This window comes from Physeter macrocephalus, unplaced genomic scaffold, assembly GCF_002837175.3.
Source record: "Physeter macrocephalus isolate SW-GA unplaced genomic scaffold, ASM283717v5 random_1437, whole genome shotgun sequence".
Taxonomy (NCBI): domain Eukaryota; kingdom Metazoa; phylum Chordata; class Mammalia; order Artiodactyla; family Physeteridae; genus Physeter; species Physeter macrocephalus.
In genome coordinates, this window is record NW_021146904.1 from 467 (window position 1) to 25,000 (window position 24,534).

The 24,534-nt window shown below is 57.5% G+C and overlaps 5 protein-coding genes across 6 annotated transcripts; 3 read left to right on the forward strand and 2 right to left on the reverse strand.

The window, feature by feature from the left end:
• Positions 1 to 1,012: 1,012 nt before the first annotated feature.
• Positions 1,013 to 6,544, forward strand: CORO1A (coronin 1A). Its single transcript, XM_007107337.2, has 11 exons — positions 1,013 to 1,181; positions 2,763 to 2,961; positions 4,128 to 4,250; positions 4,341 to 4,470; positions 4,556 to 4,740; positions 4,888 to 5,007; positions 5,207 to 5,311; positions 5,400 to 5,545; positions 5,661 to 5,718; positions 5,812 to 6,027; positions 6,331 to 6,544. The coding sequence occupies exons 2-11, from the start codon at positions 2,764 to 2,766 to the stop codon at positions 6,433 to 6,435; spliced, it is 1,386 nt and encodes a 461-aa protein (XP_007107399.1). The 5' UTR covers positions 1,013 to 1,181; position 2,763; the 3' UTR covers positions 6,436 to 6,544.
• Positions 6,545 to 8,613: 2,069 nt separating this feature from the next.
• Positions 8,614 to 9,402, reverse strand: BOLA2B (bolA family member 2B). The gene is made up of 3 exons (XM_007130918.4): positions 9,245 to 9,402; positions 9,056 to 9,153; positions 8,614 to 8,756 (listed from the first exon to the last, which is right to left on the reverse strand). Exons 1-3 carry the CDS (start codon positions 9,305 to 9,307, stop codon positions 8,657 to 8,659), a joined length of 261 nt encoding a protein of 86 aa, XP_007130980.2. The 5' UTR covers positions 9,308 to 9,402; the 3' UTR covers positions 8,614 to 8,656.
• A 48-nt stretch (positions 9,403 to 9,450) lies between these two features.
• On the forward strand, positions 9,451 to 12,414 carry SLX1A (SLX1 homolog A, structure-specific endonuclease subunit). Of its 2 annotated transcripts, none has more exons than XM_007107338.3 (6): positions 9,451 to 9,952; positions 10,494 to 10,545; positions 10,638 to 10,967; positions 11,830 to 11,957; positions 12,119 to 12,206; positions 12,288 to 12,414. In XM_007107338.3, the coding sequence occupies exons 1-6, from the start codon at positions 9,624 to 9,626 to the stop codon at positions 12,315 to 12,317; spliced, it is 957 nt and encodes a 318-aa protein (XP_007107400.2). In that variant the 5' UTR covers positions 9,451 to 9,623; the 3' UTR covers positions 12,318 to 12,414. The 2 variants fall into 2 exon arrangements, with proteins under 2 accessions (XP_007107400.2, XP_028342965.1); XM_028487164.2 differs by having other exon boundaries at positions 9,467 to 9,952; positions 12,050 to 12,206.
• Positions 12,415 to 12,513: 99 nt separating this feature from the next.
• LOC102988498 (sulfotransferase 1A1) lies at positions 12,514 to 16,947 on the forward strand. Its single transcript, XM_028487165.2, has 7 exons — positions 12,514 to 14,601; positions 14,707 to 14,832; positions 14,922 to 15,019; positions 15,525 to 15,651; positions 15,756 to 15,850; positions 16,349 to 16,529; positions 16,658 to 16,947. Exons 1-7 carry the CDS (start codon positions 14,454 to 14,456, stop codon positions 16,816 to 16,818), a joined length of 936 nt encoding a protein of 311 aa, XP_028342966.1. The 5' UTR covers positions 12,514 to 14,453; the 3' UTR covers positions 16,819 to 16,947.
• Positions 16,948 to 16,980: 33 nt separating this feature from the next.
• On the reverse strand, positions 16,981 to 20,195 carry LOC102983814 (SAGA-associated factor 29; the record flags this gene model as incomplete). Its single annotated transcript, XM_028487167.2, has 6 exons — positions 16,981 to 17,186; positions 18,237 to 18,399; positions 18,511 to 18,546; positions 18,778 to 18,924; positions 18,996 to 19,125; positions 20,051 to 20,195. Coding segments are annotated over 6 exons (738 nt in total), but the record flags the coding sequence as incomplete, so codon positions are not given.
• Positions 20,196 to 24,534: the final 4,339 nt, after the last annotated feature.

A 24,534-nucleotide genomic window follows, 5' to 3' on the forward strand; every position in this document is an offset into this window, starting at 1 on the left:
TCATCCTTTCAGGTTCAGTCCCAATACTCTAAACAGTAACAGTGGTGAGAGGTAACATTTATTAAGTGCTTGCTACACTTTGGATGAGGTGCAGAAGGTTTTCCGTTCCAATAGAGTCAGGGGGTAGGTATGACGCTGTTACAGAAAGAGAAACTGAGGCTGACAGAGGTTAAGGAACCTGCCCAACGTCACTCAGTAGGTGTGACGGCCAGGAGTCAAACTCATAAAGCAGTCTGATTCTAGAGCGGGCCTTTCCGCGTTGCTACCTCCGAGACTCTGATCCCAAGGATGGGAACGAACTCCTTCCGCTTGAGTCTGAAGTCTGGGCTTCGGCCTCTACTTAGCTCCTGGAGCTGTTATTTGTGCCTCTCCTTTCAGTAGGCTGAGAGCTCTCTGGGGCAGGAACTCGACTCTGACTTTTTCACTTCCGTAGCCCCTGAGCAAAGAGGCTCTCCATAACACCAAATTATTTCATTCGCCCCTGTGAGGCAGGCAGAGGTGTTCCTAGGTGAGGACAGACCCAGAGAAGTTAAGTGACTTCTCCCAAGGCCACCTGCTTGTAAATGTAGGAGGCTGGAGAGGCCCCAGGCTTCCTGGGTGCAGGTGGGTGCAGGGTTCTCCCTCCTCCTCGTCCCCCCGCCTTTCTGTTCCCTGGGCGTCGTCGGTGGGGGAAGAGGTGGCAGCATAGCCTTAGCTGGGGTGGGGGGTGCTATACCAAGGCCTGCTGGGAGGACTGATGGGCCCTTGTATGAATGCCAGGCGAAGGATGGCGAGTAGGCTGGGGGTGGGCTGAAGGAGGGAAGAAGGAACGGGTATTTTTTACATTTTGACATTAAAAAGTGCAGATCAGATTGTCAGCGACTGGCCAGCGGCATCTGTTTTGGTTTGGAATTGGCAGCTAAGGCGCTGAGCTTCTCCTCGGAGGGAGGGGAGGGGAGGGGAGGGGAGGCTGCGGGCTGGTGGGGCCAGGCGGCGCCTCTGCGGAGGGAAGGGCTCTCCCCTTTAAGAGCTCCGCCCAAAGGGGCGCTGCCACCCCTAAGGAGGCGGGCGCCGCCGCTCCTCATTCATTGTCTTGACAAGAGCATCTTCAGCCGGCAGTCGCAGGCTCCTCCAGCTCCTTCCTCCTCCTCCTCCTCCTCTCCCTCCTCCGTTTGGGGGGGTCACTCATCTCTCAGCAGCAGGTAAGGCTGGAGCCCGGGGACGGGACTCGGCATCGCTGCCCTGGGCCACCTGTGGGGCAGGCGGGAGCCTGGCAGAAGCCCTCTGCGGGGGCCGACAGACTGTCAGAGCGAGCTGGCTCGGAGGCGGGGACAGAGCCCGTTCACGGCCCGCGTGGCGGGACTCGCCTGGGGTGTGGGTGCGCGGAGGAGGGTCCGTCTGCGCGTCTGAGAGCTCCGGGAGCGGGCGAGGGTGAGGGACCACCGCAGCCAAGATGGAGGTGGGGGAGCCCGGGGGTCAGGACACGTGCCGACCGGACTCTCCCCAGAATGGGTCTTTGGGGTGGCAGTCGGGGGCAGGGTGGGGTGAGCCCAGCAGCTGCCCTGAGCTTGGAGACAGGAAGGGGTTGAGAGCAAAACAAGAAAAGACCAAGTTCCCCTTTCCGTGGTTTCCGGGCCTGGTACCTGCGGTGGGGAAGACGGTGGGGTGGGACGATGGCTTCCTGTCGCCCAACCTCCGATTTGCGGCTCCCCTCTCCCCAGACCCAGGCTTCCCACCTGGGATGGATCCCCTGACCCCAGACTGCTTCTCCTCACGCAAGCTCCTCACCTGCTTTCCGGGAGGGTGGACCGCGGAGCCTCCTGGAGAGTCACGGGATGGGCGAGGCTGGCTGGAGCCCCCAGTGAGAAGGGCTAGGCCTGAAGTGGGGGTAAAAGGGTGAAGCTGGGGCCGTGGAGGAGAGGCCCTGTGGGGGGGCCCCACGGTGAGCTGGAAGGCGATGCTGTTGGGTGCCAGGATGGGGGCCTGGAGCCTGGGGAGCCAGAGGCAGGCCCCTTGGCTTCTCTGTCACCCAGCCCAGGGGGAAAACCATCCTAGCTGGACCTCCGAGAAGTGAGCGCCGGCCTCTCCCTTCCTGTGGATAGTTCCACTGGGGCCGGAGAAGGCACTAAAGGGCACCTGCTTAAGCAGAGGTGAGAAGCAGAGGTGCATGGAGGAGGAGATGCTGGGACCCGAGCCATCCGCTTGTTTCTGGTGCCCAGAGACCTGCTGGGGAAGCCCTCCTGCCACTGAGGACGTGCCTCCCACGCAAACCCACACGCCTCTTCCCTCAGCATGTCCAGCCCTGGGCCTGGAGGCGGGGAGGGCCCCCGCCTTTAGGCAGCTTCTCACGTGGGTGTGGGGGTGTGAGGTCTGGAGGCTGAGAGAACCCACCCTCCACGCTGTTGCACTGAGGCCCCGGAGTGTGACCCGTCAGAGAGGAAGGGCTCTGTGTCCGTCAGCCATTCTGTGGTCAAATCGGCGCTAGGTGCTACCCCACATCAGGCTCTGCTGGGGAGGCTGAGGGTACAGAAGCCAGGCCTGGGGCGGGTTGAGAAGGTGGGCCTTGCACGTTAGCCAGGGGTGAGGAGGTGTGGGCAAGGCGAGTGTGAGCGTAGCAGGATGTCAGCTATAGAGGAGAGAGGCAAGGGGCCGGGGAGACATGCTGGGGAAGTTAGCTGAGACCATGACTGCCAGGCTGAGGGGTGTCCTGGGGGAGATGGGGGCCACTGTAAGGTCAGAGTTGACCTGAAGGGAGAAAAGTCCTCCACCTGTGTGCCTTCCAGGATGAGCCGGCAGGTGGTCCGTTCCAGCAAGTTCCGCCACGTGTTTGGACAGCCGGCCAAGGCTGACCAGTGCTATGAAGACGTGCGTGTCTCACAGAACACCTGGGACAGTGGCTTCTGCTCTGTCAACCCCAAGTTCGTGGCCCTGATCTGTGAGGCCAGTGGGGGAGGAGCCTTCCTGGTGCTGCCCCTGGGCAAGGTGAGTCCCTGGAGCCCTGGGTGGGGGGGGGCCTCTGGTCATCTAGTGGCCCCCTGGGGGTCCTGATGAGGTGATTGACTATCCCCAAGCCTTCCCGGGCCACAGTGTTGTCGTCTGTAAAATTGAGCTGAGCCAGATGAACCTTATGCTTCCTTCAGCTCCTACATGCAGCGGTCAGATGGAAGCTAAAGCTCAGGGAGGAGATGACCCGGGAAGGGACGTACAGTGAGTCCCGCAGACCCAGGGCCAGGCCTCCCAATTCTCAGCCTGGACCTTTCTCCCCTCGGGAGCACGAAGAGGGCTGGGATGGAGTCTGGGCAGGCCCAGCAGTGCTCTTAGGGTTTGAGGGACCTTTCGAAGCCCTTGGGAATGCAGCAAGCTCTGGCTCCCAGCTCACAGGCAGGGGTGATGTAAGAGACCCTCTCCGCTCCCTCAACCCGGCCTCCGTCAGATCTCGCCTCCCCGGCCCTGTTGTCTGCTGACCCCACCCCCCAGCACACTCCTGTGCTCTTGGGTGGTAAGACAGGAAGGGGAGACAGGCCCTCAGTTGTTACCTTAAAAGGGCCGATGGAAACAAGAGAAGAGGAAGTGGTTGTCGGGGTGAGAGCTGGGCCCGCTCTTCACACAGGAAGCCCTGCTGCAGCAGCTGTCCCCGGAAGAGCCCATTTCCAAACCTCTGCTCCTGCCGGGGGGCCGGTTATGACAGACTTCCCCATCCCTGTCCTTTTGGAAGGACCCATCCCTACAGCCCCATCATTCACACACACTTCCCTGGGGAACTCCAGCCCCAGTATAACTACCCCCCTGCCAGCCTGTCCCATGCCCAGGGCCCTGGCCTGTCTTTCCATCGGGGCCTCACCTGGGGAAGCTGGGGTGGGAGTACCGGGCTGTGGGGCATGGATGAAAAACTGAGCTAGAGATGGCAGGAACTTGGCAAGGCTCTGACAGCAAGACAGGACCAGCCCCGTGCGCCCATCCTGCGCTACTGAGTTGCCCAGACAGCTCTGGGGCTGGGGCAGAGGCCCAAACCCTCCCACCCCAGGCCCCGCTCTGCCTCCCAGGGACCTCACAGCTTTTCTCTCCGTGCCTCGTGCAGGGGAGTGGGGAGGTTGGATTGGGTTTGGAGGGCAAAGCACCTCCCTCAGAGGCCCTGCTGTGTCCTCTAGACTGGACGTGTGGACAAGAACGCGCCTATGGTCTGTGGCCACACGGCCCCAGTGCTGGACATCGCCTGGTGCCCGCACAATGATAATGTCATTGCCAGTGGCTCCGAGGACTGCACAGTCATGGTGAGTGTGGGGACACACGGGCCAGGAGGGGGCTCCAGCACTGGAGCTGACGTTTGGAGCCCCCAAGACTCACTCGCCGCTTCTCTGCAGGTGTGGGAGATCCCTGATGGGGGCCTGATGCTGCCCCTGCGGGAGCCTGTCGTCACCCTGGAGGGCCACACCAAGCGCGTGGGCATCGTGGTCTGGCACCCCACGGCCCAGAATGTGCTGCTCAGTGCAGGTGCCCGGGGGGAGAACTAGGGAGGGCTGGTCCCGACAGCGAGGGTGGAAGGCTCATGGCTTCTGACACTGGGGGCATCGCCCAGGTTGCGACAATGTGATCCTGGTGTGGGACGTGGGCACGGGGGCAGCCGTGCTGACGCTGGGCTCGGACGTGCACCCGGACACAATCTACAGCGTGGACTGGAGCCGAGATGGCGCCCTCATCTGTACCTCCTGCCGCGACAAGCGATTCCGCATCATTGAGCCCCGCAAAGGCACCATTGTAGCTGTGAGTTGCCTTGACCCTTGACCCTGAGAGCGTTGCCCCTCCTACCCACCACCAACCAGGCCCCTAGATGCTACCCACTTCCAGCTGGGGCCTGGCCCTTAGGGGGTGCGTGCGGATGCCTGACCGGTCCCCTCCCTTTCCTTCCAGGAGAAGGACCGTCCCCACGAGGGGACCCGGCCTGTGCGCGCCGTGTTTGTGTCAGATGGAAATATCCTGACCACAGGTTTCAGCCGCATGAGTGAGCGGCAGGTGGCGCTGTGGGACACGGTGAGTGCCCAGCGGGGAACAGGCTTAGTCCCAGCCCTGCCAAGTGTCTGGCTGGAAGGCCATGGCCTCAGTTTACCCACCGCGAGCTGGGGTTTTCCGCTGGTTGGTCTATGAGCCCCCCACCCCACTCATCCATCACTGGACCACACCTAGGCCTGACATGGCCCAGCTCATTATAACCCCCTGCCCGTCTCTACAGAAGCACCTGGAGGAGCCGCTGTCCCTGCAGGAACTGGACACGAGCAGCGGTGTCCTGCTGCCCTTCTTTGACCCTGACACCAACATTGTCTACCTCTGTGGCAAGGTGGCCCGGTTGGGCAGGGGGACTGGGAAAGGACCACGGCTGGAGGCATGTGCCGGTGTTGACCCTCCCTTGTATCCACCACCTGCAGGGTGACAGCTCTATCCGGTACTTCGAGATCACTTCCGAGGCCCCATTCCTGCACTATCTCTCCATGTTCAGTTCCAAGGAGTCCCAGCGTGGCATGGGCTACATGCCCAAACGTGGCCTGGAGGTGAACAAGTGTGAGATTGCCAGGTAACTGCCCCTGACCCTGACCTGAGTATGCTCCTTGGGCAATGCCGACCGCACGCCGAGCTTCAGTCCCAGCCCGGCCATGCTGTGGGTGCTGATCGCCTTCCTGTTTCCACAGATTCTACAAGCTGCACGAGCGGAGGTGTGAGCCCATCGCCATGACGGTGCCTAGAAAGGTGATGCTCCAGTGTCCCTCCCCGGGCTCTCGGAGTGGCGGGTGGTGGTGTGGCCCAAGCACTTTCTTAACCAGCCTTGGCCTTGCCCCACAGTCGGACCTGTTCCAGGAGGACCTGTACCCGCCCACTGCAGGGCCTGACGCTGCCCTCACGGCTGAGGAGTGGCTAGGGGGTCGGGACGCCGGGCCCCTCCTCATTTCCCTCAAGGATGGCTACGTGCCCCCAAAGAGCCGGGAGCTGAGGATCAACCGGGGCCTGGACACTGGGCGCAAGAGGATGGCACCCGAGGCCAGTGGCGCTCCCAGTTCGGTGAGAGGCAGAAGGGAGCCCAGGAATCAGGACAGGAAGATGGGGTAGGGCAGGGGCTGCTACTGATGTGGTCATTGGCCCAGTGGAAAGAGGCTGGCATTTGGGGCAGCCCAAACTCACAATGTTGGGGATCCTTTGGGGGCTGGGAGTGGATAATCCTGAGGCCTCAGAAAACAGGTTGCAGGCTTATATAGGCCTGCAGCTCTCTGGCTGAGAGCCAGAAGGGCCCAAGCCCTGGGGCTCTTGGGAGGAGGCCTAGTGGCCAGGGAGGAGCTGGGCCTGATGCAGCCCTGGATCCCCCAGGATGCCGTATCCCGGTTGGAGGAAGAGATGAGGAAGCTCCAGGCCACGGTGCAGGAGCTACAGAAGCGCCTGGATAGGCTGGAGGAGACAGTCCAGGCCAAGTAGAGGACCATCGGCTGAGGCCAACGGCATCGCCTCCCTCCCTTCCACTCCTACTCCTCAGGCCACAATGGCAGATAAGAAAATACTAATAAAATGGCTTTATTTTCTGGTACCTCTCAGACTCCAGTGACTGGTCACCAGATTCTGGGTCTGCTGAACTGACCTGCGCTTGAGCTTCCCCCTCCATAGCCTTGATGAGCTTGACCCATGGCAGAGGCGGGCTGGAGAGATGCCTCTGAATGCCCTAGACCACAGACAGGAACAAGCCTTTGCGGGAGGGAGCCATCCTGTGCTGATGTGGGTTGGGAGCCTGCTCTGTTTTCCAGCTGGTAGGTCGAAGCTGCTCAGGGCTCTAGCCTGGAGCCTCGGTCATTCTGTTTACCCCAAATCTGCCTTTGCTGGTCAACCACGACATCAGCTTGCATGCAGCTGTCCTGACACTGCTGCTTGCTTGTGGGGAAAATGAAGCAACCAGCACTTACATGACATCTTTCAAACTGTAAGCCCAAAGGACCAAAATAAGGGATCCTTTTGTAAGAAGAAAGCTTAGAATCAAAGCAATAGGCCCTGACCCCAGTTTACAAGCGAGGAAACTGAGGCTGAGAGCAGGAGCTGGGCTTGCTGAGGGACAGATCCCGAGTCAAGATGCAAGTCTCCCCTGCTAGTTCAGAGCCTTCCCTGCACGGCGTAGCTGCCTCTTGAGCCCTGTCTGTGGCTTCCACCTGGGTCTGGCCTCAATCTGTCAAGCCCCATCAAGGGGGGACTTGGAAATGGGTTTCCGATGGCCAACTTAGCAGGTGATCCCCCCTGAGCTGGGACACAGGACTATTGGGGATGGGTGTCCCGGCCACAGCAGGGCTTTGTTCATCCACATAGGGACCACAGCAAGGACTAAATGTCCCCTTTGAACCCCCATTCCCCTTTGGCATGCCGTACAAATGTCCCTGTCTGCCCATTTGGGTCTCAATCTCTATGCAAACCATGTGACCCTGGGCAAGTCACTTCTCTCCAGGCCTCAGTTGCTCATCTATAGAATGGGGAGGGATTCCACCACAGCTCTGTGAACCCAGGGGGTGGATCCAATCAGGGGTGTGGTACAGAGAGAAGGAGACCATCTGGAGCCTGGGCCTCAGCCTCCCACACAAAGGGATGATGGGCCCTCCTAGTGAAGCAGACTTGTGGGTAGTCACTAGCTCTCCTGGCCCAGAGAAACGGAAAAAAGTTCAGGGAAGGATCCCTGGAACTCAGAAGGGTTAGCCCCTACTCACCATGATTTCCAGCTTCCTCTGAGAGAAACAAGAGAGGGACATGGGGGTGGGGGCTGGCGGTAATTTAGGGGCCAAGAAACCGGCCTTGAAAACAGGAGAACAGGGTGGGTGGGATGGTTGAAATCTGCAATTTCTCACCCCCAAAGAGCTCTGGCCCCCATTAGCACACTTTCTGTTCCTCCTGGGTCTCAGGGCCCTCATCTATGCAAGGCCTAATCAACCCTGGCACCTGTGTCGACTCTAGGGCATCACATGCCCCAATTTTGTGGCTCTGGTTGGCCTTACTTTCCTGCTGTAACCCTATCCCTATGCCCATCCCATCCCTCCATTCCTGAAAAACCTCACCAGCTCTCCAGGGGCAGCTGTGGTCACATCAAGCCCAGGGCCAAAGGGTCACTGGACCTTCTCCAGGGGCCAGAAAACACCAGCATTCCAGGTGTTGGGAAGCCCTTGCTGGGGTACCAGGTCCCTGAGGCTGTGAAGGGCTTGGGGAACCAACAGGGGAAGTGTGGAATCTTCTGTAATGCCTCTGACATTGGGATGATATTAGGGAGAGGGAGAGGTTTGTTAAATTGCCCAGGGCCCTGAAACCCTGAGCACTTCTCATCTATGCATCTTGAAGGAAGACAGAGCAGGAACCCCCAGCAATGGTCAATGAATGGGTGGGTAGTGGCCGTACCCCTAGGGGGTCCACCAAGGATTACAAAGAAGACCTGTGAGGCCCACCCACCCTGGAAGAGACTTTAAGAACTGAACTTTCACTTTGTAAGTGGGGACACAAAGGTCTCTGTGTCGAGAGGAACTTGCCCAAAGTAAAACAATGGAGAGTGGAGGGCAGGGAGAAGCCAGGCCCTAGACCTGGCCTCTGCACACCTCCCATCCTCCTACACACAACACACACTGACATAGAAGCTGGGCCTGACTCATAATTTAATAGATGTGCAGGTCCGGGTCCCTTATTTCTGCTGCTCACGGGTCCACTGCTCTGGAGTCAGGGTTTTCTGCTCAAAGGCATGGATGTGCAGGAGCTCTTCTGCTAGGCAAGTGTTCACAAGCCTGAGAGAGAGATGAGGTTAGAAAACGGCAGGCTGGGGCCTGGGTCGCAGACCCCAAAGCTAGGGTGAGCCGGGAGACTGGAGGTGTCCCCCAGGTTGTAGTCCCCGGAACCTGGCAACAAGAGAGGTAGAGGGCTGAAGTCTCAATATTTGAAGCAGAGGCCATGAAGGCGGGATCGCCGGGGTCGTGGTCTGCGGTGCTGGGCCGCATTGGTGGGGGTGAGTTAGGTTTCGGGGAGCGGCCGGGGATGTGGTCCTGGAGCTGGGGCCGCGCTGAATGAGGTGTTCCTGGGGTCTCACCGGTGTCTCTGAAGCAGCGGCTTCCCCTCGAACTTGGCCGACACCACGAGGACTCGGAAGCTAGACGCGCAACGGCTGGGAGTCGTGTCCTCCACTTCCTATGGGGCAGAATGGGGTGGATGGTGCCAAGCCCGCCCCTCAGAAGCCCTGTTCCCCCCGCTGGGCGAGTGTCCAGGCCGCTCAACTCACCACGTGTTCCGCCTCCAGGTCCCGCTGCAGCTTCTCCCGGAGGTACTCGGCGCTGAGTTCCATTGTGGCAGCCCAACGGGGGAAACAGCCCAGCGAGGACAGAACCCCTGCTCTGACCCCTGCCACACTGCTTCCGCCCTTACTGGCGCCACTTCCGTTGAGGTCTCTACTTCCGCCCTTACTAAGGCGTCAGTAAACACAGCACTTCCGTCCTTTTGAAAGCCCAGTTTTCCAACAGTCGCCGGTTTCTGCACCTACCATCAGTCAGCCAATCAGAGTCTGCATAAGGCCCCAGCGGACGCTAATTGGTACCCGCCGCCTGCACAGCAGCCCGGGTTCTGTGCCCCGGTTTGGACACCCTAGCTCCAGCTAGGAGAGGATGCATAAGCCTGCATTGCTGTGGCCTCTAGGGTACCTCGGGATTGCCCCCAAGCGCTTTTTCCGAGACAAGCATCTTGAGGCCCTGGCAACCCAGCTCTCCCCGGGGTCACAGGCCAGAGCAATCAACCCCCAAGTTCCGATGGGCCCCACAGGGGGCGCGGCGAGGCCCGGGCGTTTCTTCGGCGTCTACCTGCTCTACTGCCTGAACCCTCGGCACCGGGGCCGCGTCTACGTAGGGTTCACGGTCAACCCTGCTCGTCGGGTGCAGCAGCACAACGGGGGCCGCAAAAAAGGCGGGGCCTGGCGGACCAGTGGACGCGGGCCCTGGTAAGAGGCGGCGGGTCACTGTCAGGAGGAGGGCTTCTAGGAGAAGGCCGGAGCCGGCGGAGGGGAGGCCCGCTTAGAGGGGCGGGGCCGGCGTGGGGGCTGAAAAACAGGGCTGCGGGCGGGGTCCTAGTGACGAGGGCGGGACTGTCGCGGGGGAGAAGGGGTAGTGGGGAGGCGGAGCCCTGTGAGTCTGGGCTGTGGGTCTCAGAGGAGGGGGCTGGGTGGGAAGGGGACTGATGATCTAGGTTTGGTCCACCGACAGGGGGCTTGGTGAACAAGGCTGGGTTGGAATAGAGAAAGCCTAGAAGAGAAAGGAACTGAGGAGGGCTGTTAAATACCTGTGACTGGAGGCGGGGCCTGAGGTTAGCAGGTGCGAGGGGACATACCTCCATAAAGGGAGCAGAGCCTCGTGGGCTAGGCTTGAAGCCGGGTGTGACTCCCCTCTCGGGTAGGACCGGAGGCGCATCATGGCGAGGGGATTCGGTTTGACACGGGGAGGGGCGAGGGGCTCACAGGCCGCGCCCCTCATTCTCTTCCCCAGGGAGATGGTGCTCATCGTACACGGCTTCCCCTCCGCAGTGGCCGCCCTTCGGGTAAGAAAAGAGACGGGGGTGCCGGGAGGACGGGGGCTAGGGCTTAGGGCCTTCCCCGGGCGGCCCTGAAGCTCAGTACTCCCCGCCTGCAGTTCGAGTGGGCCTGGCAGCACCCGCAGGCCTCGCGCCGCTTGGCGCACGTGGGTCCGCGCCTCCGCGGTGAGGCCGCCTTCGCCTTCCACTTGCGCGTGCTGGCGCACATGCTGCGCGCGCCGCCCTGGGCGCGCCTCCCTCTCACCGTGCGCTGGCTGCGCGCCGACTTCCGCCAGGATCTCTGCCCGCCGCCACCGCCTCACGTGCCGCTGGCCTTCGGGCCTCCGCCACCCCGGGCCTCAGCCCCGAGGCGCTGCGCGGCTGACACCGAGTCCGAGCTGGAGCACGACGCCGAGACCCGCTGCACCCTGTGCGCGCGTGTGCTCCAGGTAAGACCCTCCACCTGGTCTCCGAGTCAGGGCGGTCTGGGGTTCAGAGGACTCAAGATCAAGCTGTTTCTTGAGGGACTGGGCAGCCCATTGACACCCTTTGGCCAGTCTGCCCCCATCTCTAAAACGGGGTTCATAGTGCTTGCGGCCATTCCTCGACGCCAGTATCCTCCTTTCAGGGCCTTTGCCCTTTCCCTTTGACTGGAAGGTTCTTCCCTAGACCTTACGTCTTGATAAAATGCCACCCTTCCTCCGTGAGGTCTTCCTTGGCTCTCCATCTGAAATTGCCACTCTTTCTTGTACACGTCCCTGGCTTCCTTTAACACCTATTATTGTCTGACATACTGTATATTTTATTTACCTTATTATCAGTTTCTACCCACCCCCATTCTAAACTCCGCTGGGGCATTTAGTTCCTTTTCACTACTGTAGAACAGGGTCTGGTGCAGAGCAGATGGCCAATAAATATTTAATAAATTAATTGAGATGATGAGTCTGGCTTTTACTGAGCCCTCAGTAAATGTAAGTTGAGCTCTTGCCATACAGAGATTAAGTGACCTGCCTGAGATTGCTCAGCCTTTAAGGAACTCTAGGTCTGGCTTCCCTGCCGTGGTGTTATATAATCGCTGCTAACACTCAGAGAAAACTGGCCAGCTTAGTCTCTGTGGGCCATTATTTTAACGTCTCCGTGCCTCAGTTTCCTCATCTATAAAATACAAATAATAGCACCAGTAGCGCATGTCTCGTAAGATGGTTTTATGTAAAGTCTTGGAACAGTGTCTGCTCCATAGAAATTCTTCACCATTGCTAGCTACATCACTACTCCCCATTTTCTCTCTTACCTGCCTGCCACCTCTGACAGGATGAAGAAGACCCCCTGTGTTGCCCCCACCCTGGCTGCTCCCTGAGGGCCCATGTGATCTGCCTGGCAGAGGAGTTCCTGCAGGAGGAGCCAGGGCAGCTTCTGCCCCTAGAGGGCCAATGCCCTGGGTGAGTCCAGCACCCCTACTCCAGCCTGGTTTAGGTCTGGGAAGACAGTGCCCAGTTGTCCAAGTCCAGGCCTGGGGTAGTTCTCATCTTAGCACCCAGGTCCTGGCCTGGAGGAGGCCTGTGATCCTGTCTGTATCTCCTACCATCTGCACCCCTGGTAGCTGTAAGAACTCACTGCTGTGGGGAGACCTGATCTGGCTGTGCCAGATGGGCACCGAGGAGGAAGAGGAGGACTCGGAATTAGAAGAGGTGAGAGGTGGCTTGGGCCCCAGCCTCACTACCCCACCCCATCTCCTGGGCTGCCTTTCACCAGCCCTCTTGTCTCCACAGGAACACTGGACCGACATGCTGGAGATCTGATCCCCCGCGTCCCCAGCCTCGGCCCACTCCTCTTCTGTGCCACCCCCTGCGGGTCTGGGCAGTTTTTACTTGAGTACAATAAAAAGTCTGAGTTAAGTTACCTTCTGGTGTTTGTTGGGGGGTGGGAGAGTGGGGTAGGAGGCAGAGGCCCTGCCGGTCACTGGGGCCTGAGGAGGACAGAGTGGGGAACGGCCACTGGCCCCAGCACGGACCAGCCTCTGAAGTCACATGGTCCTTTGAGGGCTTGGGAGACTCACACCCTCCACACAGAGCCCACCCACCTCCGGTGTTCAGCTTGACTCTGGACTTTAATCCAAACAGTAAGGACAAAGGCCGAGGAGGAGGGGGGGATGCTGTCCCCCCACGGGGTCCTGTGGCTCTCTAAGCCCCAACTCCTTCTCATCTCTGTCTGCAGAGCCTTGTTCAAACCCACAGAAAGAAAAGCACCTTCTGGGGGCTGTTGTTTTACCAACCATGAGTGAGGCTCCGTGCTGTCCCACGGGAGCCGCTTTCCCACGGGAGCCACGGGGCTGGGGCTCACCCCCAGGGTTATTCGACGTAAGCATTCTGGCTCTTCTCTATCCTTTGCTGCTTCAAAAAGAGCCTGCCCTGCTCGGCTCTGCCCCAAACCCCATGACCCAGCCCACGCACATCCCTCTGGACTGGCCTCGTGGTCAGAGCCAGAAGTTCCTGGAACAGTGTTTGGGCTGCTGGGGGCCTGTGGGCTGCCTTCCACCTGAACCCTTGACCTCTTCAAGACTGTCCGGGAGCCAGCAGGAGGGTGAGTGTTCCACGTTTCCCCTCCACTTCTCTGCCCTTTCTAGACTGGGTCCATTAGGTAAAGCTGTCTTTTGGCCCCCTTTTCAGGGGTGGAGTTTAGAGGGCAGGTCAGGAGCCAGGATTACAGCTTGAAACACCAAAAAACAAAAAACTATTGCACCGTTGTGTCTAGTTTCAGTCTTCTATTTTCTACACACTAAACCCACATCTTAGGTTTTCAGGCTGGTCTAAGCTTGATTCCAGCTGGGCACTGAGCAGGGTAGCACAGAGGGGCCCTCCCACCCCGAACTTCACCCTTTGCTTCCTGGACAACAGCCAAGTCCCAGTGCTGGCTCCAGATCCCTCCCACTTTGGACCTACAAGACCTTCAGCTCAGAGGGCAGTTCTGCCCTCACCATACCACACCCGTTCTAAGCCGCAGTACGCATAAGTCAAGGGGCCAAGATCCAGAGAAGTCAGGTGAGGGCAAGGTTGTGGGCCGGCTGGGCTGGATCTCCCTCAGCTTGTGCCGCTGGCTCTTATCCTGTCTCTTGATCTTTCTGGTCCAGCTTCTCACATCCTGCCCTCTCCCCATGGATTGCCCACCTCAATCTACAGCTTGGCCTGAATAATCCCTCCTTCCCCTCCCATTTCACTGCTCCCTCCCCTCTTCCTCCTCCAGTGAGTCATCAGTTTCGCCCATTCACGAACCAGATTCTGGCTCCGCAAACAGTTGCTCAATTGGCTGTGTTTTTCTCCAAGCTGGGGAGGGTAGCTGGGCAAGCGGGGTCTCAGGCCCAACTGGCCTTTTTGGAGTTTTCCAACATATGTGAGGGGCCAGGAGGGGAGCTGGTCAGGGAGGAGCCCGCCAGGATTAGGCCCAGAGGCAAAGCAGGAAGAGAAAGCAAGCTGGGGGCTGGCAGGAAGTTCAGACAGGCAGGACCCTAGAGTAGGTTTTCTCAAGTGCACAATGGAATCCCCTGGAGAGCTTCCAAAAAACTGCTATCTGGGTCCCATCCCCAGAGAGCGTTTTAATTGGTTTGGGGGTTTTAAAAGCTCTGCAGGCATGGGCTTCCCTGGTGGCGCTGTGGTTGAGAGTCCGCCTGCCGATGCGGGGCACACGGGTTCGTGCCCCGGTCCGGGAAGATCCCACATGCCGCGGAGCGGCTGGGCCCGTGAGCTATGGCCGCTGGTGTGACCCACTGCGTGAGCGCTGGATCTGACTTTGAATCCCAGCCCCACCTCACTAGCTCTGTGAGCATGGGCAAGTGCCTCCCTCAAGTCTGTTTCCTTACCTTAAAGCGAGAATTCAACAGCTGGCGCCACTGTGATATCGTTGAGGGAAGGAAGCTACACTCTGGCCCCTGACGTGGCAGCATGGAGCTGGTCGAGGACACCTCCCGCCCGCCACTGGAGTACATGAAGGGGATCCCTCTCATCAAGTACTTTGCAGAGGGACTGGGGCCGCTGCAGAGCTTCCAAGCCTGGCCCAATGACCTGCTCATCAGCACCTACCCCAAATCCGGTAGGTGATGAGGGCACCAATGCCTCTCCTGGGCTGCGGCCCCCACCTTGCGCCAGGAGGAGTGTGCCTCAGCCCTGCTCATCTCCCGTTTCTCTCTCTCTCCAGGCACCACCTGGGTAAGCGAGATCCTGGACCTGATCTACCAGGGTGGCGACCTGGAGAAGTGTCAAAGAGCCCCCATCTTCGTCCGGGTACCCTTCCTTGAGTTCAGGGTCCCTGGGGTTCCCACAGGTATGTGGCGAGTTGCTGGGGGCAAGCATAGCGGAGGGAGGTAGGACTCGGGCTCCAGCTCAGCCAACTTTTCCCTACCTACGGCTTAGGTGCTGAGCTTCTGGAAGATACACCAGCCCCACGGCTGATCAAGACACACTTGCCCCTGGCTCTGCTTCCACCGACGCTGCTGGATCAGAAGGTCAAGGTGAATGGCAGAGGAAGCCAGGGAAGGAGGCCGCTGGGGCCATCCCAGCTTTGGCCCTGCCTTCTCGGAAGGTCTCCTCACCTCCTCCAGCCTGGTCTCATCTTAAGGGAGGCGGGGGGCATCTGCCTGATGGCTCTAGTGGGGTCAGATAATCTGGTGAAAAGGAGACTCCTCTGTGCAGAGTCTGGGGCTCACAGGCCCGTGGAAGAGGGGCTGGTGGGAATCCAGCATGCCTTGTTCCAAATTCAGGCGGAGTGGCACTGAGGGGATTAGATTAGTATAAAGTATGGTTTCAGGGACCAGCCCAGAGTTCGGCATCCGAGCAGGGTTCAAGCCCCAGCTCAGTCTCGCCCACACCATGGGACTGCAAGTGAGTCAGCCTCTAGACCCGTTTCTCCCTCGGCCAAACCGAGAGAACCTCCCTGGCAAGGATGCTGTGAAGGGTGGGACACCTAGTGCCCGGTGTGCTGTGTGGTGATGGTGCTGGGGTCATCTGCCCCTCCAGGTGGTCTACATTGCCCGCAATGCAAAGGATGTGGCTGTCTCCTATTACCACTTCTACCGCATGGCCAAGGTGCACCCTGACCCTGGCTCCTGGGACAGCTTCCTGGAGAAGTTCATGGCTGGGGAAGGTAGGGCTGGCTCTGGAGGAAGGAAAGGGGTGGGGTGGAGCTGAGGGGCACCAGCTACAACTTACGCCAACCTCTGTGTCCATGCCCCCTGCCCTTGTCCCCAGTGTCCTACGGGTCCTGGTACCAGCACGTGCAGGAGTGGTGGGAGCTGAGTCACACCCACCCTGTTCTCTACCTCTTCTATGAGGACATAAAGCAGGTGAGACCGCCTCCTTCTGCCTCCCTCCATGTCACACGCAGAGAGGCAGGAACCTCACAGTGACCTGCCAAGGCCCTCTCAGCCCCCCTCCCCTATGACAGCCCACAGCCCAGTCCTCCCGGGGCCCCTCCGCAGGACTGAGCAGCAGTGCCCCCTTGCCGCAGCGCCCCGTATAGCTCTTATCCCCTAGCACTCGAGTCAGCAACGCGTGCACGCCTCCATCAGCTAGTTACTGCTGTTGCTTCTCCTGGGGCCACGGTTATGAAAGAGGACTGTCCCTCCTCTCATCCAACAGGAACCAGACATCTGTAATAAAGGACCACAGGGCAGAAGGCAGTCAAACCTGCCCTAGGGAAAGAGGACCAGAGAGTCAAGGAACAGGGTCTGAGGTCTCTAAGCAGAAGTGTCCAGATCCCCACAGGGTTAGAAAGGGGCCTCCCTTCTGTTTGCTCAGCAAGCAATCCAAACCTCCACTGAGGAGCCCCTCTGCTGCTCCAGAACCCCAAAAGGGAGATTCAGAAGATCCTGGAGTTTGTGGGGCGCTCTCTGCCAGAGGAGACCGTGGATCACATCGTCCAGCACACGTCTTTCAAGGAGATGAAGAAGAACCCCATGACCAACTACACCACCATACCCACCAACGTCATGGACCACAGCGTCTCTGCCTTCATGAGGAAAGGTGAGAGCTGCCCCGGGGAGCGGGCACGGGCATCTGGGGAGAGAGTGGGGGAGCAGCAGCTAGAGCCGCCGTTCAGCCACTCAGGGCCGCCTCTGCGACGGGGACCTCCCTCCTTTCGTCTCTCCCAGGCGTCACTGGGGACTGGAAATCCACCTTCACCGTGGCCCAGAATGAGCGCTTTGAAGCCGACTACGCTGCGAAGATGGCAGGCTGCGACCTCCACTTCCGCTGGGAGCTGAGTGGCGCCCATCAGGATGGGCGTGAATCAGGCCTCAACAATAAAATCTGATGTGTGTTAAACAGAGCCTCTGCTGGAAGCGAAGAACAAACCTGAGCTAAAAGGGTAAATGCCCACTGGGACCAAATGAGGCCATCTTCCCTGCTGGCTTCCAGCTCACCCTAGTGGGGAGGGAAAGAAGGGTCTGGAAAAGTAAAACCCAGGAGACATGGACAAGGAGGAGGAATATTTATTTGATCACAAAATCTTGTGTTGCATCCCCCTTCGAGGGTGTCAGGAGACTGCGAGTCTGCTAGGCCACTTCACTTTTTCTTGGGCTCCTTACAAGCCACCACGTACCGCTGGGCCACGTTGAGGGGAGGGGAGTAACCATCTGCATAGGAGGTGTCTTCAAACAGGACCGAATAGTCATCCTGGGGCTGCAGTAGGGGGCAGACAGGAGTGACTGGTCAGAGACATCCAGGCGAGGCCCCCCCAAACCTAGATAGACAGGAACCTCTGGCTCGTGGGCCCCCAGCCTCTCCTGTCCTCATAGTCACTCAGAAAGTCTAGATGTTTGAACCTAGTCCCTGTTACTACAGAGCTCTTTCCTCAGCAACAAAGGGCCAAGGGTAAGGGATGAAGAGCAGGGAGAAGGGAGACTTGCCACCTCCGTGGATGGGCCATAATTGGAGGGTCTGGTACCAGGGAGCCCGTGTTAAAGGGATCAAGGACAGCCTAGAGGGGGACTTCCCTGGTGGCAGAGTGGTTAGGAATCCGCCTGCCGGTGCAGGGGACACGGGTTCGATCCCTGGTTCCGGAAGATCCCACATGCCGCGGAACAGGCAAGGCCGTGTGCCACAACTACCGAAGCCCGTGTGCCTAGAGCCCGTGCTTCACAACAAGAGAAGCCACCGCAATGAGAAGCCCACGCACTGCAACGAAGAGTAGCCCCCGCTTGCTGCAACTAGAGAAAGCCCGCACGCGGCAACGAAGACTCAACGCAGCGGAAAAAAAAAAAAAAAAGCCTAGAGGGCAGCAGGCAGGTATCCTGGAGGAAGAGGGGAGAACAGCCTTTAAACTACCATCAGGTGATGGGTGACCAGGGCGTCAGCAATGTCAGGAGCTCGAGAGAAAGCAGCTCAGCCAAGGAAAGGGCAGTGGTGCAGGAGTCAAGGATTCCAAAACAGGCCCTGGGCATTGAACTTCCCATCTCAGCGCAAAAGCCGGGTTAGACTAGAGTATGCTTCGGGTCCACACTCAGGGCTTGCTAAGGCTCCGAAGCTTGGAAAGAGGAGGGTTGGCTGGTGCTGCCCTAGAGGGCAGGGCTGTAGGGCAGACTAGGCAGAAGACAAAGACCAACTTGCAGGACCCGCCTAGCTCAGAGAGGCTGTAAGATGAGGAAAAGGGGACGGAAAGTGGGAAGATGTTCCATGACCCAGCTGGTCCTTGTAGCGGGGCCGGTGTCTCTCCCGTGAAGGCTGGCTTACCCGTTGCGGGGGCGTGTGGATCAGGGCACGGTAGAAGCAGGTGGTCTGGGGATACAGGGCCAGCACAAGCTGCTCCTTCTGGAATAAGGCTTCGGGGTCCGTCTCCGGGTTGGCCTTCCACTGGGGCAGTGGGATGATCCGCCGGCGGCTCAGGGTGTGTCTCCTGGTGGGGGCGAGGGGGAGCTAAGGTCAACCCGTGGCCAGGTGGGGGCCCCATCCCAGCAGCTTAGCTGTCCCCAGGCTTCGACGCCCCACCCTCCGTGAGCACACTCACTCTTTGCCTTCTTCATCAATGTCATCTACCTCATACCTGTGGGTAAACAAAAGGAAAGCGGTGGATGCAGGGGGGTGCATAGTCCAAGTCAGGGAGCCCCGAGGAAGCGGGGACGGGAAGTAGCCCCAGGAGCCCACTGCTTCACACACCATCCCCGCCGGCACCCAGGGGAAGCTGCTTCTCTCCCATCTTGCAGACGGGTGAGAGTCGCAGCCCAAGTGGGTGTGGTGACGGGAGAAGAGCCCACAGGGCTGGGCGTCCGCTCACTTGTTGGTGGCGTGGCTGTAACTGACCACCTCGGCCAGGATCCACTGCTCATCCCCATCCACAGCCTTCACCCGGGCAGCCACCTTGTCTCCGGGTTTGGCCACGTAGTCCCCAGAAGCTGGTATGGCCCCACAGAGGGGCGGGGGCCTGAGGGTGGAATAAAATGTCACTTCCAGTCCCTTCCTTGCCAGCGCCCCCAGCCCTGGGCCCGCCCTCACTTGTCACCAGGCTTCCCGATCCACAGGGGCAGGGTCATGGCTGACTGCTGCAGCAGGGTCATCAGCACCCCCCTGCGCATGGTCTTCCGAGGGGGCTCCGAGTCATTGTACAGGCCCGCGATCTTGGCCGCTGTGGGAAAGAAGGGAGCCCTTGAGACACCAGGGACAGGGTGCCCGCCCCCAGGCCCACCCTAGCCTGCCTGCATCGGGCTGTCAGAGCTCAGCCTGCAGCCCCACCGCCCACGTTAGCACCAAGGGCCCAGGTGCCATCCTGCCCCTTCCACCAGATGCCCACAGTCAGACCGCCCGGATGGTGAGACACCAGGAGGGTGGATACCCTAGGGAAAGGGAACTAGAAAGGGCAAAAGCTGGGATTCTGGGGTGCTGGTCACGTTCTATTTCTTGATCTGGGTGCTGGTTACATCCGTTTTGTTCAGTTAGTGAAAGTTTCGGCGAGCTGTATGTTCGCTTACGTGTACTTTTCCATGAATATAGGTTGTAAGTCAGCAAAAAGCTTAAAAAACAAACTCAAATGTGGACAGACCCCTGACCTCCTCAGGCATGGTTCAACACACCCAGCCACTTCATACAAACCCAGCTGGCAGTGTGACAGCATTTTTGATGGGTGAGGAGTTGCACACGGGGGGTTCACTGGGGCAAGAGAGGTGGGAAAGCCACAGCAGCCTGAGGAATCTGGAAGCCAGCGCCTCGTGTAGGTAAACTCCACGTGGAAGGCTGGCTTCAAGACACCCAGGGTGCAGTTCTGGTTCTCCCCACAGCAAGAAATGGGAGTGGGTGGCAGTAGGAAGGAGGGAGGTGACTGACCCGGGCAGTAGAGGGAGCAGGGGAATCAGCGTGGCCTGCAGGGAGCTCTGGGGATGATCCCCATTCCCTTCCCAACCCCAGGCTGCCCAGGCGCTTCTCTGTCAGAAGCCCCCGGAACAATCCCACCGGACTGAGGTCACAGGCTCCCCTACAGGGAGACCTGACTGCTGCTCTCAGGAACCCTCACTCCGCCTGGTCCAGGAATGCCGGCCTGGTCGTCTCTAACTCACCAATCCGCCTCTCTTCCAACAGAGACTTGATTTCCGCAATCTTATCTAGGGCTTTCCGGAGGATGCTGAGGGCAGGGAGAAGGGAAAGAAGAGGTCTGGATGAAGCACAAAGCGCAGACTTCCTTTTCTCATGACGGCAGGCTGGCTAGCTCAGACCAACCCTGATGCTGGAAACTATAAACCAACCCTAAGCACGTGTTTTTTAATCTTAAAAGCATAAAAGAACTGATGAGGCAAGAGGAAGTGGCAGGCCAAAAAACCTAAGAGGGTCCTGGAGAGGTAAGCAAAGCAGAGAGCTGCCTTGGCCGGGGTGCATCCGACAAATCCTGAAGAAGTGTTGCTGGGTGCCTGCCAGCAGACTCTAACAACCTCTTGCGATCCGGAGGACAGAAGTTAAAACCTGGGGTCTGCCCTAGTGGCACCTGTAAGAGAGACACTCCAGAGGACTGTGGGGACTTGTCTCGGCTCAGAGCAGGGCTGGGGGTGGAGGGAACTCATCCCTGAAAGACTGCAGCCCCAGGAAACCTCTGGAGTTCGATTACGGGGGTTCCAGGGTGGCTCGGGCCCAAGCAACCTGGCAGAAGTGCACACAAATCCTTGCGGGAAGAAGGCTTCTTTATCCTAGACCTTCGGGAACCTCCCCCAAAGACTATCTCAACAGTAATAAGCAGCAGAGAAGCCGCTTCAGGTCGTTTATTCTCCAGCACATTCCTCTAGCAAACCTTTAGTAAATGCCCACGTGTTTCTGAAGGCCTTGGTTCAGACCCATGAGAACACAGCACAACAGTGTCACAGGAGGTGTCCCAGAGGGTGTGACTCTGGTGGACTCATCAGGCAAAGAAAGGCCAGAAGGTCGGGCAAGGGGCAGCCTTGGCAGAGGGAACTGTGCAAACCAAAGCAGGGAGGGATGAACACCATGCTGACAGGCTTGGAGCACTGAAGCTCAGCGTGGCTGGTGTCGGACGCCGGGACGACTCAGCCAGAGCCACCTCGGGCTTGTGAACGAGCACTGGGACACGGGGCAATCAGGCTTCCAGGAAAGCAGAGGAGGAGTGAAGCCAGCAGGCCAGAGGGAACTTGCAAAGTCTGATCATTGCTGCTGGGCCTGTTTGGAGGACATCCTTTTACGTAGTATGTCCTAAGCTGTATCCTGTGAGATATTAATGGAGTGGTTCTCAACCCTAGCTGGACATCAGAACGCCCTGGGGAGCTTTTTAAAAAGAATACCGATTGCTTTAAGTAAGAACCATCAACAGATGCCAAAACTAGTGGGTCTGATGTGAAACGGGATATGTACATAGTCTCCAAGTATCTCTCATAAGATACTTATTAATCACACAATGGAAAACAGCAATAACTCGACACAGGAGAAACCTGGAAGAGCCCACCTTAACCAGTGGGAGTCTTTTGCCTTCTAATATGATGACGGAGGACAACATCACTTCCATGCTGTTTCTTCCAAAAGCGTAAAACCTGAATCTAATCATGAGGAAACATCAGACAAACCCAACTGAGGGACATTGTGCACCGGCCTATAATCTTCAAAATGTCAAGGTCAGGAAAAGCAAAGCCAGCCTGGGAACTGTTCCAGATTGAGAGACCAGAGAGACATGAAAACTAAACACAGTGCTGATCTGCGCTATAAAGGTCATCAGTGGACAGTGATGAGATCTGAGTAAGATCTGTAGATCAGTTAATAGTTTTATATCTGTAATTTCCTGATTTCGAGAAATGTACTGTGGTTGTTTAAGAATGTCCTTGTATTTAGGAAATGCTGACTGATGTATTTAGAGGGCAAGAGGCATCACGCATCATATCTGCAACATAAATGATTCAGAAAAAAAAGATTCTAAATACATATATAGAGAGAGAGTGATAAAGAAAATGTGGCAAAAATACATTTCTGTAAGTCTGAAATTATGTAGAAAGTTAACACCAATGCATGAACTCCACCCCAGTTAAAGCAGAACCTCTGGGCGCAGCCAGACTTGAGAACCAGTGTGTAAATGTATTCCACTGTCAAGTAAGTTTGTGAAATACTGAGTTAAAGAAATTGCTGTTGTAGAACTTGGCAGAGCCTTCAATACTTTAATACTGCAGGACTTTAATACCGCGGTACTTTAATACTTCAGTACTTTCATTTGCATTGTGAATCTCTAAGGAGAGGAATGTAATATTCCGTTTGCTAAAGTTACTGAAGATCCACTGCAGAGATCTGAGGAAACAATGTTTTAAGATCATTTACTATTTAAAGAGCAGTTTTCTGGAGCTGAAACTTCTCCATCTCAGAACCATAGAGGCTTCAGGTCAACCAGGATGACCACCCAGCAAAGCGTGGGTCCCTAACCTTCTGGGAGGCAGCCTGCCAGCCCATCAGCAACCCTCAGGGATGGTGCCATCCTAAGAGCCCCACTTCACCTGGGACAGCAGAGGAAACGCCTCTTGCTGGCTGACCTTCCTTTGAAGGGTCCTCAGCCAAGAACTCTGAGCCTTAACCTCCCTCCCCCCACAAACCCGGCCCCCCTCCCCAACCATTCATAAGGGGCCAAATGGTGTGGGCTCTTTAAAGTAATCCAATACTGCTGCATACCAATACACAGTAATTATTTGATTAGGGTGAAAAATAATTCCTTGTGGGCCTTCTCTCCTGTGCCCTCACGGAGCCGCACCTGGAGAAGTGCCTTCTGAACCGATGTTAGAAAATATCTTGTTCCCACCCAGAATGGCTACCCTTCTCCACTGGAACACGGAGAGTGACATCTTTGATCTGTTTCCCTTTGACTCCTGCTGCTAAAAGAGATGATTGTTAAATGAAGACACAGGGGTTCCTTTCTGCTTTCTGCAAAAGCAGGAGGAAAACCAGCCAGGACTGGATAGAAGGAACAGCAGAGCATCACAGGCCTGGGGTAGCTCATGAAGCAGGCTCTTGGCGCCTCTTCAGTTTCCCAAGAGGTTTAATGCAAATATTTAGAAGATGAGCTAATAGGTGCTGCAGCACCTGGGTCAGTGCCACAGGCACACACAGTACCATGTTTTCCCCACCCAGACGCGGAGCTCCCTGCGGGCACGGGTGGCATCTTATCTGTCTCACCCACCCTCCTGTTCCCAGCATGGTATCTGGAGGTGAGGACACCTTATTCGTTGTTTAGTGAATGAACGTATGAAAGTCTGAGAGTCTGAAAAAGTGAAATGACAGCAGAACTGCAAGGGACCTGCACTTATGAAACAAGCTTTAAGTGTTAAACTCTGGTTAAGTGTTAAACTCTGGTTAAGTCAATGCCAGAGAAGAGCTCACACCAGCTGGTTGCAGAAGCAGCCGCCTCACTCTGCCGGCAGTTAAGCTGGGAAGGGAAAGTCTGCCTTTTACTTTCAAATGAGCGTTGAGTCACTCTTATACAAGCCAAACTCCAGGCCCACTAATGGGAAAGGGCCCAACTATGGCTACCCAATGAATCTGCAAAGCAGGGAGAAGATGGGGGTGGGGAAGGCTGGGCCGGAAAGCCAAGCAAGGAGCACCTCCAACCAGGATTCGCCGTGTCCCCTCCCCGCCAGTCGGCCCCACCCTTTTGTTCTCTTCCCACCCTGGCAAGGGAGCCCCATCAGACCCCTTTGTTCAAGCTAAAAACCTTGGAAATCTTCTCTCCCAACTCGTCCTCCAGTTTGATCTCAGAACCCACCCTTGTTTCTCTATCCCCACTGCCATTGTCTCAGCTCAACTCCGTCACTATCTCTTGCCTGGTCTCCAAACTAGCCTTAAATCTCACCCAGTCTACTCTCCGTGCGGCAGCCAGGGGTTTTTCTCCTGCTCTTACATCGTCTTTGGCTCGCTATGGCCTCCAAGATAACGTCCAGCTATTGGAGGTCTTCCACATCCTGCCCTCCCCTTGCCCAGCCACGCAAGGACTAGTTCTCATTCCCCAAATGCGCTCCTCCATGGCCCTGGCACACTCTGTCCTCCGCTTGGGCTCTCTGACTTGTCTGCCTACCCATCCCCAGCTCAAGTTTCTCCTCCTCCCTGAGAGGGTCTCAGATCCCCTGGCACAGTGAACACCATCTCGCTGGCCCACCAACTACACTGTCCTCTAACTTTTTTAGGGTGTCTCTCCTTTCTGGACTGCTTGCCCTTGAAGGCAGGATCCTCACTATCCTTGTGTCTCTCTATGGAGACTGCCCAACACCAGGCATAACCATGGGTTATGGTCAAAAGAGTCTGAAAAATACTGGTATTAGGCACTTTATGTGCATTATCCCATTTTACGTTGACAATTCTACAGGTAGTTATTATCCCTATTTTAATGACGGAGCAACTGAGTCTCAGCTGAAATGACTGCCCAAGGTCAAGTGACTAGAAAAAGGCATCACTGGGGTTTGATCCACACCTTTCTGCCGTCTATAAAAAAGCAGGGCCAGGGAAGAGAAGCCAGAGTGGGCTCTAGGGAAAGTGAGCCCCAAAGGAGAAGCTGGGGAGTCAGAATCTGCCTATC